The sequence below is a fragment of the Danio rerio genome, chromosome 1 (genome assembly GCF_049306965.1).
Source record: "Danio rerio strain Tuebingen ecotype United States chromosome 1, GRCz12tu, whole genome shotgun sequence".
NCBI classification, from domain to species: domain Eukaryota; kingdom Metazoa; phylum Chordata; class Actinopteri; order Cypriniformes; family Danionidae; genus Danio; species Danio rerio.
The window spans coordinates 10044716-10065631 of record NC_133176.1 but is presented as its reverse complement, the minus strand read 5'-3'; the positions used below and the strand labels follow the sequence as shown (position 1 = coordinate 10065631).

The following is a 20916-nucleotide window of genomic DNA, read 5'->3' as shown; positions in this document are numbered from 1 at the left end:
TTATCTACTATGTCTTGTCAGCCTAGCTATTCAAAATCTGCAGAGACCAGAACTTAATTTGCACATCGCTACACTTTATGTATAGTAATAGGTTAAAAAAACTGCAACAGTGAAAATAGTGATGGAAGCATTTTTGTTTCTAAAAGACGTCTAACAGATGTCCCAACATATCGTCACCTTAGAATTATAGGTTCAATCTGACATTTTTGTCAAAATTGAGTTTTTGACATATTCTTATTAAACGAGATCTTATTTACATTATGTGATTTGTTTTTATTAGTTGTTTTACATTTTAAGACTTTTTATTAAAAAACAAAAAAGGTTTATCTACAAAGTTGAACTCTAGCTTGGCTCTATAAGGTTCTATCTGTGAGCCAATCAGCATTTTTAAAGCTTGCACGAGGACCAATCAGGATCAGTTTTCTTTGTCATTTCGCCGGACTGATCCATTGACAGCGGGAAACACCAGCAAGACAAAAATCACACAAAATCAGACTCAATTAAATAATGCCGCACCACACAAAATTGAGACCTGTGAAAAGGTAATGATTTAGAAGCATTTCTTGACATTAAGATTCAGTCATTTTCTTTACAGCTTAGTCTCTTTATTAATCTGGGGTCATCACAGCGGAATGAACCACCAACTTATCCAGCATATACTTTACGTAGCGGATGCCCTTCCAGCTGCAACCCATCACTGGAAAACACCCATACACACTCAAACACACACATACACTACGGCTGATTTTAGCTTACCCAATTCACCTGTACCGCGTGTCTTTGGACTTGTGGGGGAAACCAGAGCACCTGGAGGAAACCCACAGCAAAACGGACAGTACATGCAAACTCCACACATAAATGCTAACTGACCCAGCTGAGGCTCGAACCAACGTTTTTCTTGCTATAAGGCGATCGTGCTACCCACTGTGGCACCGTGTCGCTGACATTGAGATGAAATGTTACATTTTATATTGTTGAAAAAGAAATGAATATTAAAAAAATGTATACATTAAATGTGAAATATATTTGTTTACATATAGACAATGAAACTCTGTTCAGTGTTTATTAAACTCATTGGTCATCGTCTGTTTCTTTTAAAGTCTTTACATTAAATATTAAGCCTTGAAGGGCATATACTTAATTTATTGCATAGGGCATATAATTCAATAAATATGATTCAATAATTCATATAAAGCATAAAATGTCATACATATTACCATATTAATTAGATAAAATTAACAGCTGCACTGGAAAAAAATATTTAGCTCAGCCTTGTAAGCTCAATTTGAACAAGAAAAAATATTCATCCCAAAACATGAAATAAATGTTATAGAAACCAAAATGTTACTCTCTCAAGCATCAACATATTGTTACAACACCAACAAATATTTCTTGATTGTATTTCTTGATAAGTAATGCTTCAATGAATGATCTGCCAGATAGAACCTTATAATTCCAAGCGGAAAATAACTTTTCAGAATGAGAAGTTTCTATCTGCATTTATTGTGGTATATTTACTCCAATTTGCAAATGTAGGAGAACTTTGATCCATTACATTTAGAGAACCCTTAGGGTCTCTGTCATGTTAATGTAAGAAAGAGAACTGTTACACGCATATTGTTTGCTATATGTACTGCAAAAAACTTTGAAGCTCAACATCTCAAAATCATTCAGAACGCAGATAGAACCTTTCTAAGGTGACAATATATGTCTTGGCTTAAACACTGAGAAACAAAATAGATCTTACAATAGTCTAACACTAATCCAAAAAAAAGAACTGTCTATTTGATGACTAATCTATTTTTGCACTACGGTATAAAACCCAAATGTACTTTTTTTTAGCCAAGATGGCTATTTGGATATTAATTTGACAAAATTTCTTGTGTGGTTTTAAGACTCTGCTCAAAACATGATCAGTACACCAGTTCTCTTCCAGTGCTTGTGTCAGTTCATAACAGGTTGTACTATCATGAAGGAAAGGGGTTTTAAAATAAGACATGATACAGACATAATGATGAGAATATGGCCTTTTTTTGTATGAGTGTGTATATGTGCAAGTCTGCTGCCATGACACTATTGGAGAATGTCAATGTTGGACATATAAGTATAGAGCTTCAGAATGTATAAAGCAACTGCACTTTGGGAAGCTCTGATACCTTCATTCCTTGAAACACACATACTAAAATTGAAAAGGCAGCTATATATTTTAATTTGTTAGCACATTATACTGTAAAATATCTATACAATATAATACATCATTACTTTTTCACTATAATACAGTTAGATCATGAATTCATTGGTTCGTTTGCACATTACATTAGCCCTGTCCAAAAAATAAGTAAAATGCTAACTCTTTCAAAAAAAGCTGGTTTGTTTTAATCCAACATTGAGTCAAATATGGACGAACCCAACAGCTGTGCTGAAAAATGTAACTTAAATTTAATGAAACAGTTATTTGTCCACATTTGACCCTGAATAAACCCAGCTTTTTTACAAGTGGAATTAAATACTAGGTGTAAAGCTACAAGATTAACAACCAATTAAACCATTTCTTCTTGTGGTTTTTTTCTTGCATTTGCGTGACAGTCTTATCTGCCGACTCGTCTATTAGTTTTACAGTTATTTGTATCAGTAACTTGATAAATTATCTCTCCATAATATTCAAAATCTGCAGTAGTGACCAGAACTAAATTTGCATATCACTTACTTACATCAGCAGCTTATGTATGGTACAGGTCAAGTAAGCCTATATGTGCAGTATATAAGTGGCTTAAACTGGATCTCAGCTCAGGTTTTCTGGAAATCTCAGGTGCTTTTCACTTTTTTTCAATCTTATTGATTCTTGATGCAACTGTATAAAATCTCTTATTGGCTGACTCTGATAAAATCGTTAGCATTTAAATGTTACATTTTTATTCTTAATTTTTTGTTTGTGTTATAATTACAGACATTTAATGAAGATGCTGTGCATTATGTTTGTAATATATTAAACTTTTTGTCTCTTGAACAGCTCGATCTACTTCTGCTGCTTAATTTTGAGGCAAGTCTCATATTATTTCACAATATCAGCTGGCATGAAATTAAAACCTCACATATTACATTTTATTTGAATTAACAGTATTTAAAATTGTATGCAAATTATCTATTTAATTACTTTTTAAAATATTATAATGTGTGTTGTGCTGGATCAAAAATATGACATTGACGTATTGTGGGACGGGACATCACTGTAAAAATGCAGTGTTCCACAATTTTTTCTTGTTGTCTCAAAACAAATTAAGTTAATGTAACACATTCAAATGGATTTGAGTTCCCCCCCAAAAAATCTCCACAAATCTTTTGTTTCAGCTCATTTTGAATAAGTAGCTGGAACAGGCAGCAAAAATAATATTTTTTGAGTGATTTTTTTGACATGTTTGTGCACTAAAAAAAACATGCATGGATGAGGAATTAAAACAAGGGGCATGCTTGATGTTAAAAAGAGTTATTAAATGCAATAAGCTGTGAAAAGCAGTGTTTAAACTTAGCTCTATCCAAAAAAAAAACAAATGCGCCACAACAATTTTGGGACAAATGTACCAGGCCACAGATTTAAAGTTATAGTTCACCAAAATATGAAACCTCTGTCGTGTGATCTACTCATTCTCCTCTTGTTCCAAACCTGTTTGAGTTTATTTCGTATGTTGAACACCTATGAAGAGATTTTGAAGAATTTGGGGTGGGACATTGACTTCCATAGTATTCTTCGTTCCTACTTTGGATGTCAAATTAAACCAGTGGATAAAGAGGAGATTATATCATCACAATGTCTCAGATTGAGATGAGGTGTGGTGGAGTGAGGCATTGTCAGCTTTGTTTTGTATGAATTAAAAAATTGCACAACACTGACATAAATGGAAAAAACAAAAAGGCTACAGATGGTCTCTTCATCAGTCTTACAGTGACAGTAGCCAAAATTATCTATGGCTGCCCAGGAACTCATCCTCCTTTTTAAAAATGACTCATTAACTTTATTTTACTTTGTTGTTAATATCAAATACAATTCTCAGAGCAGTATTTTTTGTACTTTATTTACAGTTGCAGTCAAAAATACTAGCCTTCCTTTGTCATTTTAATTATATTATTTAATTTGAATCTAGTTTAATATTTTTTTAAACATAATAGTAGTTCCTGTACTAGTTTCTAATTACTTATTTATTTTGTCTTTGCCTTAATGACATAATACATACAAAGTGCATCATATTTTTTCTAGTTATATTTTAAGACACCTAAACTTAGATTGTGTTATTTAAGTTAAGATAATTAGGCAACTTGTTTCTTAACAGTGGTTTGTTCAAATAGAGGATAGCCAACCAGGATTGATAATCATTTTAATGTCAACTGTATGACATGGCTATTTGTTCCCATAACCATCATGTATTTCTTGTTCTTTTAGATAAACCATATAAATCATCTTCATCATGAACCTCCTTCTTCATCTACTGATGCTGTCACTTCTCTCAAGTGGATCAGCTGAAGTTGTGAAAAATTTTCAATTTGACTGTATTGAATTTTTTGCAAAAGGAAAGTCACCAACAATACTTGCTGGAGATCAGTACAGGCAGATCTGCCAAACTCTAGATGGAGATGAGTATCATTTCGCCACACTTTACGACACTCACAACAGGATCCCTGTGTACTCGGCCTATGTGTTTGAAGGGGCATTGAGCTGTGACAGACGAGACAAGTGGTACATTGAACCTCAAGTAAGTGTATTATTTCTATGAAATATGCATTATATTAATGTCAGTTGTTGCTTTTATTAATTGTATAATTTTGTGTAATTGGAGTCATTTTTATATTTATAATTAAGAAGTCAGAATTATTAGCCCCCCTGTATATTTTTTGCTCCAATTTGTTTTTTTTCAGCACATTTTTAATCATAATAGTTTTAATAACTCATTTCTAATAACATATTTTTTTGTCTTTGTCATGATGACAGCACATAATATTTTACTAGATATTTTTCAAGGTACTAGTATTCAACTTAAAGTGACATTTAAAGGCTTAACTAGGTTAATTAGACAGGTTAGGGTAATTAGGCAAGTAATTGTATAAAATAGTTTTTTTCTATTAGGGGGAAAAATCCTAAAGGGGCTAATAATTTTCCCCTTAAATGGTATTTAAAAAAATTTAAAACTGCTTTTATTCTAGCTGAAATAAAACAAATAATAATTTTTCCAGAAGAAAAAATATTATAGGAAAATTTGAAAATTTCCTTCCTCTGTTAAACATAATTTGGGACATATAAAAAAAAAGAAAAAAAAATCACAGTAGGGGTTGTGTACAGTGCTCAGCATAATTGAGTGCACCCCATTTTAAAAATGAATATTTTTTTAACCATATCTCAGTGAATATTGGCAATGTAATTTGGTGCATTTAAACAAAACTAATTTATTAAACGGATATATTTATTAAAATAATATTTTATTCACCGAACATTTACAATTACATTTAAACTCTTGCAAAATATTGCAAAAACAAAAGTACAACCTACTAAATTTCAACATTTTAAAATTTTTTGCTTCTTTTGATTTTTCCTCTTTTTTTATTTGTATTAAAAAATTCTTTACAACATATACATTTGGCTGTACTAGTATTTGAATCGTTGTTGTAAGATATTTTGTTAGATGATTGGCGTCAGTACTGACCAATCTGACTAATGTAGATGCACAAATATAATATTGTATAGCTTCCTATTAAAATATTAATTTAAAAGAAAGATTTGTGAAGGGTGTACTTATAGATGCTGAGCACTGTATGTGCACCTTACTTGACACTGTCACATAATGCTCTACGATAAAAACTAGTTTTGCAAACTTACTAAAGGATTGAAGCTCCTTCTGTTAAAGAACCATTAATGAAATAAAACATAAATGTTGGCTGAACTGTTGTTTTCACTCATGTTTTCACTTGATTCATAATTTCAGCTTGATGATATTAAAGCAAAACCAAACATGATTTCTGAGAAAGAGCTAATAAAAGGACTTGGAGATCATCAAGCTGTCAGTAAAGACTATGAAAATTCTGGTTTTGACAAAGGTCATCTGGCTCCAGTTTACCATGCGAGATCTCAGGACTGTGCTGACTCCACCTTCACTCTCACCAATGCTGCTCCACAAGTGCCCAAGTTTAACAAAGGTCCATGGAGGGCACTAGAAAAATTTTTAGCAGATAAACAACTCCACAACTGTCTACTACAAAAATACACTCCCTATGTAGTGACCGGAGTGGTGCCAGGCAGACGTACACTGAACGACAGAGTGAATGTGCCTAGTCATTTCTGGACTGCATACTGCTGCTTATACAAAAAGAAATGTGAAATCTCAGAGGGATTTATTGGACAGAACAAGAACAATGTTGATATCAAAGGAAGAACTGTGGAAGAGTTGGAGAAAGAGTTGGCAGAGCTGTATAAAGTAAAATCTTTTAAGTTGTTTAAATAGTTCTGAGTAATAAATATAAAAAGCTTTATTGAGTTATTTTCTCAAAAAGAAACAATGTTTCCCGAATGTTTACAAATCTGACTGTACACTACCTGAAAAAAGTCTTGTGGCCTGTCCAAGTTTTAGGAACAACAAATACTAACTTGACTTCTAGTTGATCATTTGGTATCAGAAGTGGCTTATGTGAAAGGCAAAGGCCTCTAGATTACACTTTTTTACAAAAAATAAAATAAGATCATGCCTTGATTTTTAAAGATTTAATTAGGACAGTAAGGTCTGACTTTGCTTAACAAAAGTCTTGTCACTTAACAGAAATAATGAACAGTATAGAATATAAAGTCATGGTGCAGTGGAGAAAGAACCAATATTGTGTATGACTCCATCATGAGATTGGAGAACTGCATCCATACATCTCTGCAATGACTCAAATAATTGATTAATAAAGTCATCTGAAACGGCAAAGAAAGTGTTCTTGCAGGACTCCTAGAGTTCATCAAGATTTATCTTCAATAATGTTCATGTCTGGTGACTGGGCTGGCCAATCCTGGAGCACCTTAACCTTCTTTGCTTTCTGGAACTTTGATGTGGAGGCTGAAGTATGAGGAGCGCGATCCTACTGAACAATTTGCCCTGTCCTGTGGTTTGTAATGTAATGGACAGCACAAATGTCAAGATACCTCAGGCTGTTGATGTTGCCATCCACTCTGCAGAACTCTCGCACACCCCCACACTGAATGTAACCCCAAACCATTATTTTTCCTTCACCAAACTTGACTGATTTCTGTGAGAATCTTGAGTCCATGCGGGTTCTTATAGGTCTTCTGCAGTATTTGTGATGATTGGGATGCAGTTGATTCATCAGAAAAATCAACCTTCTGCCACTTTTTCAAATGATCAACTAGAAGTCAAGTTGTTATTTGTTGCTCTTACAACTTGGATCGATGGCAAGACATTTGTCAGGTAGTGTAGATGATAAAAATAAAAAAACATTGTTAATAATTTAAGGCATTTGTATTTATATAATGAAATAAAGATTTTAAAAAAAATTATAATTTCTTCTCTCTATTTAACATGCTGTTAGATTTTAACCCATGCACACATTTTCACTATGCCAAACTGGGCCTCTACCCTGAAACAGACTTAATAATACTTTTCTGAATGTTTACCTTGAATAAAAATACACTAAAAAGATCAATACCGACAAATGCCTTTACATACTTTTGCCATTACTCACTGATTATAATGCAACATCAATATATTTACCCTGATACAACATTTGCGAGAAACATATGTTAAAGGCTTGGTTTTCATAAATTGAGAACAGCACAGTGCACACAGTGGATTTTGTAGATCAGCAGATTAAACATTGAAACGTATACTCTGATGTGTCTCTAAAACCTAAGCTTGGAAAATACCTTTAAAAATTTGTTTCCTCATTCAAGCAGACATGAGCAAAATTTGCATGGGCAGATGATCACAATGTCAACTGTTTCAAGCCAAAGAATAAATAAATAATCAGCAAGTTAAAGCATTAAAAAGACCCCCTCAAGTACATTTAAATACAGGCAGGGTCACTATACTCTATATCCTGCAAACAACAAGCATCCAATGTTATGTATGTAGTATTCTCTTCATTTATCTTTTAAATGAACACATTCCTGAGAATCAACCTTCAGGAAGTTAAGCAAAACGAAAATAAAAATAAAATCGTAACTGAAGGGAAAAATGAGTTGGATCAAGTTTGTGTCCTGCTTGAAGTACATTTCCTTGAATGTGTTAATGGTAAGAACTGGAGGATAAATACTCGTCCGTCTCACTGAATCATCAGTGTTTTCTTGACTTCAGAGTCGGTGTGTACTGCTGTATTTGTAGAACTGCCTTTGACTCTTTTGCATTTTATTTTATTTTTTAATAATTTTCGTTCATTTATTAATTTTTTTTAAATGTTTGTATCATGTTACATTTTCACATTGTTTTCTCTTCATTGATAACAACTCAACCTTTAATTTGGACATCTATTATTCTGAGGTAAGTGTTATTTTACAAGCTGCTAAAACGTAAATATCTCATTGTTCTTGCAGATACACTGATAAATCATCATCTCCTCGTCTTCATCATGAGTCTTCTTCTTCATCTACTGATGCTGTCGCTTCTCTCTGCTGGATCAGCTAAAGTTGTGGATGATTTTGAGAAGAGCTGTGGTCAATTTTTTGCTAATGGAAAATCTCCAACAAAATTTACTGGAGATCACTACAAGCAGATCTGCCAAACTCTAGATAATGCTGTTTATTTTGCCACACTTTATGACACTCACAACAGAATCCCTGTGTACTCGGCCTACAAGTTTGAAGGGCTAATGGGCTGCACAAGACTAGACAAGTGGTACATTGAACCTCAAGTAAGTAAAATATCACGCAAACTTAATTTTTATTCACACTCCACATTATAAAGTACAATAATAGCATGCCCAATAGGATGAGAGAAAACATTTTCTACCTATGCAGAAATGAGTAACAGTGCCTGATAGTGCCATTATGTATTCATTTATGTATTCATTCCTTCTGTAAAATGTCACATTAATATTTAAGTATTTTTTTTATCTTGTATTTTCTTTTTCTTTATTGTGGTGGCTTGTGAAAGCCAATATACAGTTAATCTTTTTAGACTATTTTAAGATTGCATCTCTTTTCATACTACAACCACCAAACTAACTCCAAACTTTCAAAAAATAAATTAAGCATCTATATCTTTTCCAAATGATCCGACCTACGGTTTTCTGAAAACTGACCTGGACAACTTAGAAAAGTCCCATTGACTTAACATTAGACCTCTTTGTGACCTCATAACTTCACATCAGACTTAAGGTTGAGCTCATTTAACTTGGACTACCAATCTGCCAATCATTGATGACCTTTCTAACTAGCCACACCTTAGCAACCACTTACAGCACCTTAGCAACTGACTCATTGACTTCCATCGTAAAAAAATGACAACTTACATTGGACATACTAAAAACATATCAATTCATACTAGCAATATACTAATCCATACTAGAAACATACTAATGACATACCAATCCATACTGGAAACATACGAATCTAGCAACCACCTAAAACACCTTAGCAACCACCCAGAAAACCCTAGCTATTCCTTAGCAACTGTGTTGCAACCACTCCGCGTTAAAATGCTAGCAACATGCTAATCATACTTGAACCATGCAAATTCAAACTAGAACCATGCTAATTTATCTTAACTGCCTAGCAACCACTCGCTACACCTTAGCAACAACCTAGACCACCCTAGCAACGCCTTAGCAACAACTTAGAACACCTAGCAACAACTTACCAACCACTCAGAGAACACCCTAGGAACTGTCTAGCAAGACCTTAGCAACATTCTAGCAATGTTTCAACAACGACTCAGAACACCATAGCAACCATCTAGCAACACCTTAGCAACCACCTAGAACATCTTAGCAACTACCCAGCAACACCTTAGCAGACACTCAGAACACCTTATCAACCACCCAGCAACGCCTTAGCAACCACCTAGAACCCAAAGCAACCACACAGAACAATCTAGTAACACCTTAACAACCACATAGCAACCCCTCAAAACACCCTAGCAACCACCAATGCCTCTGGAACCACTCAGAACACCCTAGCAATTTCCTAGCAAATACTTAGCAATGTCTCCACACACCCTAGCAATAGCCTAGCCACACCCAACACTTTCAAATGATTAGAAAGAAGCATGCCAAATTAAACAACAAAATTTACTTTTCTATTTGCAGCTTGCATCATCAAACATGGAATTGAAGAAAAATTTAGGAGTTCTTCAAGCTCTCAATAAAGACTATTATAAATCTGGCTACGACAGAGGTCATCTGGCTCCAGTTTATCATGCAAACTCTCAGGGCTGTGCTGACGCCACCTTCACTCTAACAAATGCTGCTCCACAAAACCCCTCTTTTAACGGAGGTGAATGGAGGGATCTAGAAAAAGATATTGCGAAACGTTTGGATAGTGAATGCAAGAACCTTACTGCTTACATAGTGACAGGGGTGGTTCCAAGTAAAAAAAAAATTAAAAACAGAGTGGCTGTGCCTAGTCATTTCTGGACTGCGTTCCACTGCTTAGACAACAACATGAAAAGTAAAATCGCAAGAGGGTTTATTGGAAGAAATAAGAACAATCCTCCCAGAAGCATTACTGTGAAAAAATTAGAGACAGAGTTGAAAAAACATTATAATGTTAAAGATTTTAAGTTGTTTGACTTGTCTTCAAAGAAGAGGCAAAGAAAGGAGTCGAGCTCTTCTGCAAAAGAGAACATCAAAATGCAATGTGTTCGTAACTAATATTACGGTCAATGTAATCAATGACATTTTTTAAAGCACTTTAGACATCAGTTACATCTCCTAAAAATCCTAAAGGTGTAGGTGTTTTGTGCAATGTATTTATGTACTTTTGTATACATTCTGTTTTGTCAAAATATTTTGTGTTTCTTTGCTCTCTCAGTTGCCAAGAAACAATCCTTAGGGAGACAAATAAAGATAAAGAGCACATTTGATTTCAGATTTTTAATGTCTCTCTGGATTATTCTCTTTTTGTATTGCAGTAGGCTACAGAACGTGTGTCCTTTTGATACTTTATGTTTCTATACTGAGATTAAAAAGCACCACCTCATAATAATAATCTATAGTGCCTTTAAAGGGCATATCGAAGCATTTAACACTAAAAAAGGTAAAGACATCCACCATTATAATAATAATAAAATGTAAAAAGAACCTCATACAAAAAACACTGAGAAGTCAGTTGGTAACACAGGTGGATTGGTTTGTCTTGAGTTTTGCACTCTGTTTACAGGCCTAATAGGTTGTAGTTTTAGTTTTATTATTGGGACTCTCTTTTCCTCGCAGCTTATTTTATTATTATTATTATTATTATTATTATTATTATTATTATTATTATTATTATTATTATTATTATTATTGTTACTATGGTTTGGCCGTTGTCTCTGGCAATTGAATTTTTATAGCGGTCTCTAAATTGAGTTTTATTTTCATTGACTATTACGTTCGTTGACTTCATTATGAGAGGTGTCGTTTGGGGACAGAGTCGGGGTGGGTATGCGCTGAAACATGCTCTTTGATTTTTTATGTGTTTGTTGTAAGCCAGCACTCTGTTGTCTTTTTTATTTTTTATTTTTTTGCAAAAAAATTCCTTTATCTTTAATTCATTTGCGTCCTTCATGGTTGGTTCGCTTAAACCTATCACTTGGAATGTTCAAGGGATTGGAAATGTGGTTCAAAGGAAAATTTTTTAACTCATTTGAAAAAACAAAAACCTGACATAGTGCTGCTCCAGGAAGAAAAGCTATCTGACAAAAAACACTCAAAGCTGAGGAAAGACTGAGTAGGTTGTCTACTTTTCTCCTTACACACAGAACAAAAGAGGGGTAGCCATTCTTATTAGTAAAAACATACCTTTTATTTTAGATTATAAAGAATCAGATACTGAAGGGAGATATATTTTGATTACAGGATCAATTTTCAAACATCATATAGCAATTCTCAATCTCTATGCTCCAAATTTTGACTCTCCTAATTTTATATCCCATATGATCTTATTGTTCTCTCACCATTGTAAACGCTTAGGTTTTCTAGCTGGAGACTTTAACTGTATAATGAATGCTTCCATAGACAAATCTTCATCTGCAAATGTATCAAACCCTCATTTATCAAAGGTGCTCAGTAACTTAAGTTCTGATTCTGGTTTAATAGATGTATGGCATCAATTAAAGCCTAAAGTGAGAGATTATACTTTTTATTCTCACCCCACAATTCATATTCCAGGCCTGACTATTTCTTTCTCCCCAAGCATTTTTGCATGCAGTTCAATCTTGTCTTATTGACTCTATTGTCCTGTCAGATCATGCAGCAATATGTTTGGAAATTGATCCCGCATTCAGTATTCCCAGAACTTCAAACTGGAGATTTAATACATCTCATTAAAACATCCCTTTTTGTCATGTGTCTCAATTTTGATTTTAATCAAATTGTTTTTAAAAGTCTTAGAGAAGTGGACTCCTTTGCCAATTTCCCTTCTCGGGAGAGTTATTGTCATTCAAATGAACATACTTCCATCTATTCCCCTTTGGCTTTGAACCCAGACTCAGATTAGGAGCATCGAATTGCGGGACTGGAGTTATAAAGGTTTGTCTGACTGTTCAGAAATGTTTATCTCTGAAATTGTAAAATCATTTGAACAAATTAGAACAGAGTTTGATATTCCCTCTGAAGACTTTTTAAAATATCTTCATATTCGACATTTTATAAAGTCCCTACAAAAGCAAAACTAATTTCGATTTAAATTATCGGAACTGGAAGAAACCATGCTGTCGGTAAGACAGTAAGACACTTTTAAAGGGCTCATTTCTAAACTCTATGCCTTATTAGTTTACTCTAATTCCTCAGTTTATGATTTCTTGAAACTACTATGGGAACAGGACCTTTGAGTTCTGTTTAACCCTTAAGTTATGTGATGGTACCTTTCTAAAATGTACCTCAATTTCCATACATGAACAAAATTTTTGGTTTTTCTACAGAATTTATTTTACACTTGTTTGTCTGCATAAAATGTTACCAGCCTGTTCCAATCTCTGTTTTAAGTGCAAAACTTGTAAGGGCACTTTTTTTTATGTATTTTGGTCCTGTGTTCACATCCAACTATTTTGAAGAGGGGTTCATTCTGCAATCCAGGGCCCGGTTTTTCAAAAGGTTTAAACGGATAAAATTGATCAGGATTTAGTAATCCTGTATTTGCTATCCGTGATCAAGTAATCCAGTTTACTTTTTGAACCAGTTTTTAAAGCCACATCGGATTGGATCAATCTGATCCAGATCACTAAATTTGGAACCTCTTTTTACAATTGTTGAAAGTGATTTTAAAAATCTGTCATTTTCACTCTTTGCATGTTTTTTTTTTTTTTTTTGGTTATTCTGTAATCATTGCATGCATCACTAATAAATATTCTAAAAATAAAAATATTTTCCATAAATATTTTTCCATATTTTCTCACCGTGATGCCACTCACTCCATTTGAGTGCATTGTGTCTGACATTGCATTGCTGAGTAATGCAATCTTAGCTTACATCATAAAGGCTGCATCCAGATACTATTGAAAAAATCCTGAATTGGGAGACAACCAGAGTCAGCAGCAATCGACTGATTATTAATAACCTTAACTGAAGCTGTTTCAGAGCTGTCTGGACAACAGCCCCTTGAGAGGAAAAGCAAGATTTAAACAGTTGAGTGGTGATGGACTCAATAATGGATGTGGTAGCTTTCATTAGAGAGAGCTCTTTGCATAGAAGCCAGATCATTGAGGAAAAACTGAACCAGAGAGGAGCCAGACAGGTGTGAGATACTTCAACATAACTTGTCATAAGTCTGCAAATTACATTTGTCATTCAAATGTCATTAAATATTAAAGATGCTGTTTTAAAATAATTTGACAGAGTATTGACACACTTACTGACAATTTTAATGGCATATCCAATTTCTTCTTGACAGTTATAATGGCCTGATGACAGTCATGTTTATGACAGATTTATGACAAGTTAAATGACATCAAACAGTCATATTTACATTTAAAATGACATAAGTAGGCTAATAAAGTTACCTTAAAAAACAGACTAGAAAGATGATTACTTGCAAATGCTTTTGAACTACTCACTGATTTTAATGCAACATAATTTATCCTCATACAGCATATAAGCATATATATCAAACTCTGTTCTCATAATTTGACATCGTAACAGTCCAAGCACACTGAATTTTAGATCAGCAAGTTGAAACATTTTAAACATGAGACAACCAGATAGATGAATGTCAAAAAGAGGAAAAACAATAGAAAAAAAAAACATTGTCTTATGATTTTGCTCCACGATTCTGGAGGAAAACTTTTACTCTGATGTGTCATTGAAACCTAAGCTTGAAGAACAACTCATGTACCCAAAAATGTAGATTTCTCAATCAAGTAAATATGAACAAAATTTGCAGGGCCGGATGATCACAAAGTCAACTGACCCAAGGGGGAAAAATCATAAATAATTTAAAGCATAAAAGACCAAGTCAATTACATTTTATAGGGTGAACTAATCCTAATATCTTGTAACAAGCATCCAGTGTTATGTATATTATATAAAGGACCACATTCATGTTAAGAGGACTTCAGGAAGTTAACAAATGTACTGTAACTGAAGGGAGAATATGGATCATGTTTAACTCCTTCTCCTTATCACACATTTCCTTGTGTGTTCATGCGTTGAGAGACAAGAACCGGAGGATAAATACTCGTCTGTCTCACTGAATCACCAGTGTTTTCTTGACTTCAGCATTGGTGTGTACTGCTGTATTTGTAGAGCTGCCTTTAACAGAGTTATAGTTGATTCTTTATTGTTTATTGAGTGTTTTATAGTTTATTAATGTGTTTTGTATCATGTTAAAGCATTCTTTCATGTTTTTCATTGATAACAGCTCAACCTTTACTCTCCACTGCGATAGATCTTAGGTAGGTGTTCATTTCTGTTTACTTTGTAAACTATTCAAGTTTTTACAAAAAAAAATCTTGTTGCAGATATACTGATAAATCAACACCTCCTCATCTCCATTATGAATCTTCTTCTTCATCTGCTGATGCTGTCGCTTCTCTCTGCTGGATCAGCCAGAGTTGTGCAGGATTTTGAGAAGAGCTGTGGTCAATTTTTTGCAAAAGGAAAATCTCCAAAAGGATTTACTGGAGCGCAGTACAGGCAGATCTGCCAAACTCTAGATAATGCTGTTCATTTCGCCACACTTTATGACACTTACAACAAGATCCCTGTGTACTCGGCCTATGTGTTTGAAGGGCTAATGGGCTGCACAAGACTAAACAGCTGGTACATTGAACCTCAGGTAAGTGAAATATCACTCAAACTTAATTCTCCTAAAGGTTTCACACTCAACAACATGAAAAATACTTCAGTAAGTTTTAATAAATACACCACACTACAGTGAAGCACACTAGAATATGCTGTATTTATAACATTTTGTTACCGCATACTGTAGTATTAACTATACTGAACTGATATAATGTAATAACACTTATAAGCACAATAAGCATGGGTCAATAGCGCCGCCATATTTGTACAGTGCTCCCAGGACAAGTGTCATTCAACTACACTAGTCAAGACAGTGTTACTAGGCCTACGTGAAGATGCAGGACTTTAGTGCTGTCTACAGGTATAGTAACGAGCAAACAAAGAAAACAAAGCACAAAGGCAGAACATTACATAGGTACGGTTTAGTTTTTTTACGTTTTTGTATGTTATGAACTTTTGTCACAAACACAAGCTTTTTGTCAGGAATGCCTGTGCGGTCACTGATCCATCAATGTAGAAAAGTGACGCAAAATTATAAGTTTCGTAATTTAAAAAAAAATCAGCATACTGACCTCCGGGAAAACTCTCGATCATAGATATATGTGTATATGTGTAATTCTCTGGCTCTGGATGGCCTCAGTCCTCCACTGCACCTTGGTCCCGCATTCATTTCAAAGGAGCGCTACCCTGTTCTAAAATGGCGGCTCTATTGACGCATTCCTTCTAATAGACAACAACAGGGTAGGTGACATCTAATGTATATATCCATGGGTTAGCACTGTTGCCTCACAGCAAGGAAGTCACTGGTTCGAGTCACAGCTGGGATAGTTGGCATTTCTGTGTGGAGTTTGCATGTTCTCCTCCAGGTGCTCTGGTTTCCTCCACAGTCCAAAGTGAATTGAATGAACTAAATTGCCCATATAAGTGTAATTGTGAATGAGTGTGTATGGGAGTCTCCCAGTACTGGGTTATGGCTGGAAGGGCATAGTGATGTGCATAAAGGATAAATGAAAATATTGGATCATTAATTACAGAAACTAATAAAGACATCTGTTAGAGGTTACCGCTGTTATATTAACACTTAGGACTTAATAAAATTTTAAAAAGAGAGAAACTGCTTAATTTCTAGAACCACATGATAAACAGCAGAAGAAATAACAGATTAATAACTGTAACATAAACAGAATAACTGTAAATAAATGATTTAAAGTTAAAGTTTGTGGCTCTATCACATGTGTATTTAAATAAATGTCTCGTGCTGCTGGAAAAGATTAAACTAAATTCATTCATTCATTTACTTGTTAGTTTAGTCCCTTTATTAATCCGGGGTCGCCACAGCGGAATGAACCGCCAACTTATCCAGCACGTTTTTACTCAGCAGATGCCCTTCCAGCCACAACCCATCTCTGGGAAACATACACACGCACAAATACACCATGGACAATTTAGCCTACCCAATTCACCTGTACCTCATGTCTTTCGACTGTGGGGGAAACCGGAGCACACGGAGGAAACCCACGCGAACGCAGAGAGAACATGCAAACTCCACACAGAAACGCCAACTGAGCCGAGGTTCGACACCAGCGACCTTCTTTCTGTGAGGCAACAGCACTACCTACTGCGCCACTGCTTCGCCATTAAACTAAATGTTGCCTGTAAATTTCTTCATTCTTACCTAGTATCCTGTTATTAATATTCCAGCTTGATGATAATAATGGAGGAGCAAACATGGCATTTTCGAGCACCGTGAAAGAAAATTATCGAGGAGTTCATCAAGCTCTCGATAAAGACTATGATAAATCTGGCTATGACAGAGGTCATCTGGCTCCAGTTTACCATGCAAACTCTCAGAGCTGTGCTGACGCCACCTTCACTCTCACCAATGCTGCTCCACAAGAGCCCAATTTTAACCGAGGTACATGGAAGGCACTAGAGGGACAAATTGCCAATGATCTGTTCAAGACATGCACAAAAAAAGGCTGTCGTGTTTATGTTGTGACAGGGGTGGTACCAGGTAATGGACAACCAGTGAATAACAGAGTGAATGTACCTAGTTATTTCTGGACCGCTTTCTGCTGCTTAAACAAGAATGTGTGTCAGTTCTCTGAGGGAGCCATTGGAACCAATGACAATAATGGCAATATTATGCCATTGAGTGTGGCTGGTTTACAGAATAAGTTACAACAGTTTTATGGAAAGGCTATTACATTGTTTCAGTAGGCTAACGATAACAAAACCAGACACCGTTTGTTTCTAATAAATCCTCACTGAGTGATTAAACATGGCAAACCTATGTGAAATTGTGTCTTTTAATGCAGATTAGTACAATTTGATCAAAACTGTAATCACTATAATTGAATTATAGAACATTTAAGCTGTTTTATTTAAAAGGGATGCAAATGTATCTGTAATGAAGTGTATCATGTACTTAATCAAGAATGATGATGATTACCCTGTGATATTATAATGAAAACAATACTGATTTTACTGTAAAATCTTTTAAGCTCTAATAAAGATCTTTATTGAGGCAAAACCTGCACTGCATTCTTCAAGAAAACATATTTACATCTCATTAATAATAATATTTCACACGCAGAATTATGACATCTGACAGCATCAGACAGTGTCGACTGCACAGATTATATACTTGCAAAAACCAATGCGAATGTTTGCTTATTTTTAGTATAAGTTGCCATTTTTGTTGCTCATGGTACACTCAAAAAATGGCTCGTTGTTGCAAACAATTTATATAAGCTGAATTTAAGCAAAATTAGTTGTTGTAGAAGTCCATCTATTAGCCCAATGATGAAACTAACAGCATGGTCGAAGGTTTAATGCATGTCAGTTTTTTCTAGTACTTCTAAAAAAAAAAAATAGTGTTATTTATGAAAATTTATTTATATTTGTTAAAGTTTTATGGGGTTTCACCTATATTGTATAGGACAGTAGAGAGTATTGACAGGAAAGCATGGGGAGCAGAGAGAGGAGAAGGGGAATTCAGAGTAACTTTTACTCTGAATTGTCATTGAAACCTAAACTTGAATAACACCTTGAAAAAAATGAAGTTTCCTCATTCAAGCAGACAACATTTGCATGTGCAGATGATCACAATGTCAACTGTTCCAAGACAATGAATAAATTAATTATCAACAAGTTAAAGCATTAAAAAGACCATGTCAAGTACATTTAAATACAGGCAGGGTCACTATATTCTATATCCTGCAAACAACAAGCATCCAATGTCATGTATACTCTTTATTTGTCTTTTAAATGAACACATTCCTGTTAAGTGGACTTTAGGAAGTTGAAAAATGTACTGTAACTGTAGGGAAAAATGTGGTGGATCAAGTTTGTGTCCTTCTGCTTAGGACATTTACTTGAATGTGTAAATGACAAGACAGAGGATAAATACTCGTCCATCTCACTGAATCATCAGTGTTTTCTTGACTTCAGCGTTGGTGTGAACTGCTATTGAAGAGGTGACTGACTGTTTTATGTTTGATTATTTTTTATTTAGTGTCTTATATTTTGAATTAATTCACATTCTCACATTGTTTTCTCTTCATTGATATCAGCTCAACCTTTATTCTTCACTGATTTAAATCTGAGGTAGGTGTTTATTTATTTTCATTTTACATGCTGTTAAAATTAGGAGATCATCTCATCTTGTTCTTGCAGACTGATAAATCATCATCTCCTCGTCTCCATCATGAATCTTCTTCTTCATCTACTGATGCTGTCGCTTCTCTCTGCTGGATCAGAGTTGTGCAGAAATTTGAGAAGAGCTGTGGTAAATTTTTTGCTTATGGAAAATCTCCAACAAGATTTGATGGAGATCACTACAAGCAGATCTGCCAAACTCTAGATCAGTGGTTCTCAAACTGTGGTACGTGTACCACTAGTGGTACACAGGCTGCCTTCTAGTGGTACGCAGAGGAATGAAATATGTCGTACATGCGACACACATTTCAAAATTTATCAAAAATGATGTATATAATATGCCATATATGACATATAGGCTATATTTTTAAGGTAATCTGCCACGTTTTTCTAACTGTGCAGAGGTGTAGCTGCTTTACTGGGCCTTCTACACTACTGTACTTCAATACTGCTTATTTTGGTGGTACTTGGAGAGACAATTTTTTTCTGAGGTGGTACTTGATGAAAAAAGTTTGAGAACCACTGCTCTAGATGATGCTGTTCATTTAGCCACATTTTATGACACTCACAACAAGATCCCTGTGTACTCGGCCTATGTGTTTGAAGGGCTAATGGACTGCACAAGAAAAAACAGCTGGTACATTAAACCTCAGGTAAGTGTATTATTGTTCAAAACTCCATTACTTTAAACTTTATATCATTAATGCTAAAAAAGACTGGAATGGTAGATAGTGAGCTAGGATAAGAGAAGTATGTTACAAAAGATTACAGAAATGAGGAATTACTAATTCTTGTTTATAGTCTCATCTAACAGGATGTTCATGCTGAACATAAAGATGAATCTGCCTGTAATGTACAGTACATTTGTTTTATATCCAGCATTCTCAAGTGTATCTTTTTTAATAATATTGCAGCTTGATGATGATAATAATGCAGAAGAAAACATGGAATTTGAAACATTTGTGGATATAGGGGAACTTGGAGAAAATCAAGCTCTCAATAAAGACTATTATAGATCTGGCTTTGACAGAGGTCATCTGGCTCCAGTTTACCATGCAAACTCTCAGGAGTGTGCAGACGCCACCTTCACTCCCACCAATGCTGCTCCACAAAACCACTCTTTCAACCGAGTTGAATGGAGGTAACTAGAAAAAAGAATTGCAAATGATCTGAGCATAACCTGTGCAGAATACAATGTTCACATTGTGACAGGGGTGGTACCAGGTAATAACCAAACAATCAACAACAGAGTGAATGTGCCTAGTCATTTCTGGACTGCATACTGTTGCTTAGACCAAAATAATAGGTCTGCACACTCTGGGGGAGCCATTGGAATCAATGACAATAATGGATATATTACTCCAATAATGACTGTGGCTGAGTTAGAGACAGATTTGGAGCAGTTGTATGGAACAGCCTTTACATTGTTTCAGAATGGGCCAATAATAAGGCAGTTCTTTGCTTATATGAGTGATTAAACTGTAAACATTTCATGAAATCTTTAAGTAGGATTTCATGAAGCTCATCATATTTTCTAATATTACTGTACTGTAATTAAACTGATAAAACCTTACATTTTTTAACACTTGTAATGTTGCAGTTCTTGAGTTCATGAGTTTTATGGCTGATTAAGAAACAGATCTGGGAAAACAGTAAACCAGCATTTAATTGTTTATGTTTTATCATCATTTTGTTTAAAGACTGGAAATATTTTTAGGGTGATGTTATGTTGTATTTCATAATCAATGGCAATGATAATTATGTGACAATGATAATGAATGTGCTGATGATCTCAACTGTAGAACTATTAACCTCTAATAAAAAATCATTTATGCTCCAAACCATTGA

At 34.6% G+C, this 20916-nt stretch overlaps 3 protein-coding genes across 3 annotated transcripts; all 3 read left to right on the top strand.

Moving 5' to 3' along the window:
- Positions 1 to 4460: 4460 nt before the first annotated feature.
- LOC103911895 (endonuclease domain-containing 1 protein-like) lies at positions 4461 to 6485 on the top strand. The gene is made up of 2 exons (XM_009306398.1): positions 4461 to 4745; positions 5970 to 6485. Exons 1-2 carry the CDS (start codon positions 4461 to 4463, stop codon positions 6483 to 6485), a joined length of 801 nt encoding a protein of 266 aa, XP_009304673.1.
- A 2082-nt stretch (positions 6486 to 8567) lies between these two features.
- On the top strand, positions 8568 to 20909 carry zgc:153118. The gene is given in 2 exon segments (NM_001076642.2): positions 8568 to 8883; positions 19983 to 20909. Coding segments are annotated over 2 exon segments (513 nt in total). The 5' UTR covers positions 8568 to 8601; the 3' UTR covers positions 20214 to 20909.
- On the top strand, positions 15132 to 18455 carry LOC101883376 (endonuclease domain-containing 1 protein-like). The gene is made up of 2 exons (XM_021475944.3): positions 15132 to 15442; positions 17110 to 18455. The coding sequence occupies exons 1-2, from the start codon at positions 15161 to 15163 to the stop codon at positions 17626 to 17628; spliced, it is 801 nt and encodes a 266-aa protein (XP_021331619.1). The 5' UTR covers positions 15132 to 15160; the 3' UTR covers positions 17629 to 18455.
- Positions 20910 to 20916: the final 7 nt, after the last annotated feature.

Excerpts from the sequence above, each read along its gene's own strand:
- LOC103911895 (XM_009306398.1), top strand. The coding sequence starts at position 4,461 with ATGAACCTCCTTCTTCATCTACTGATGCTGTCACTTCTCTCAAGTGGA. Across the intron at positions 4,746-5,969 it reads AGTGGTACATTGAACCTCAA|CTTGATGATATTAAAGCAAA; the intron begins GTAAGTGTATTA and ends TCATAATTTCAG.
- LOC101883376 (XM_021475944.3), top strand. The coding sequence starts at position 15,161 with ATGAATCTTCTTCTTCATCTGCTGATGCTGTCGCTTCTCTCTGCTGGA. Across the intron at positions 15,443-17,109 it reads GCTGGTACATTGAACCTCAG|CTTGATGATAATAATGGAGG; the intron begins GTAAGTGAAATA and ends TTAATATTCCAG.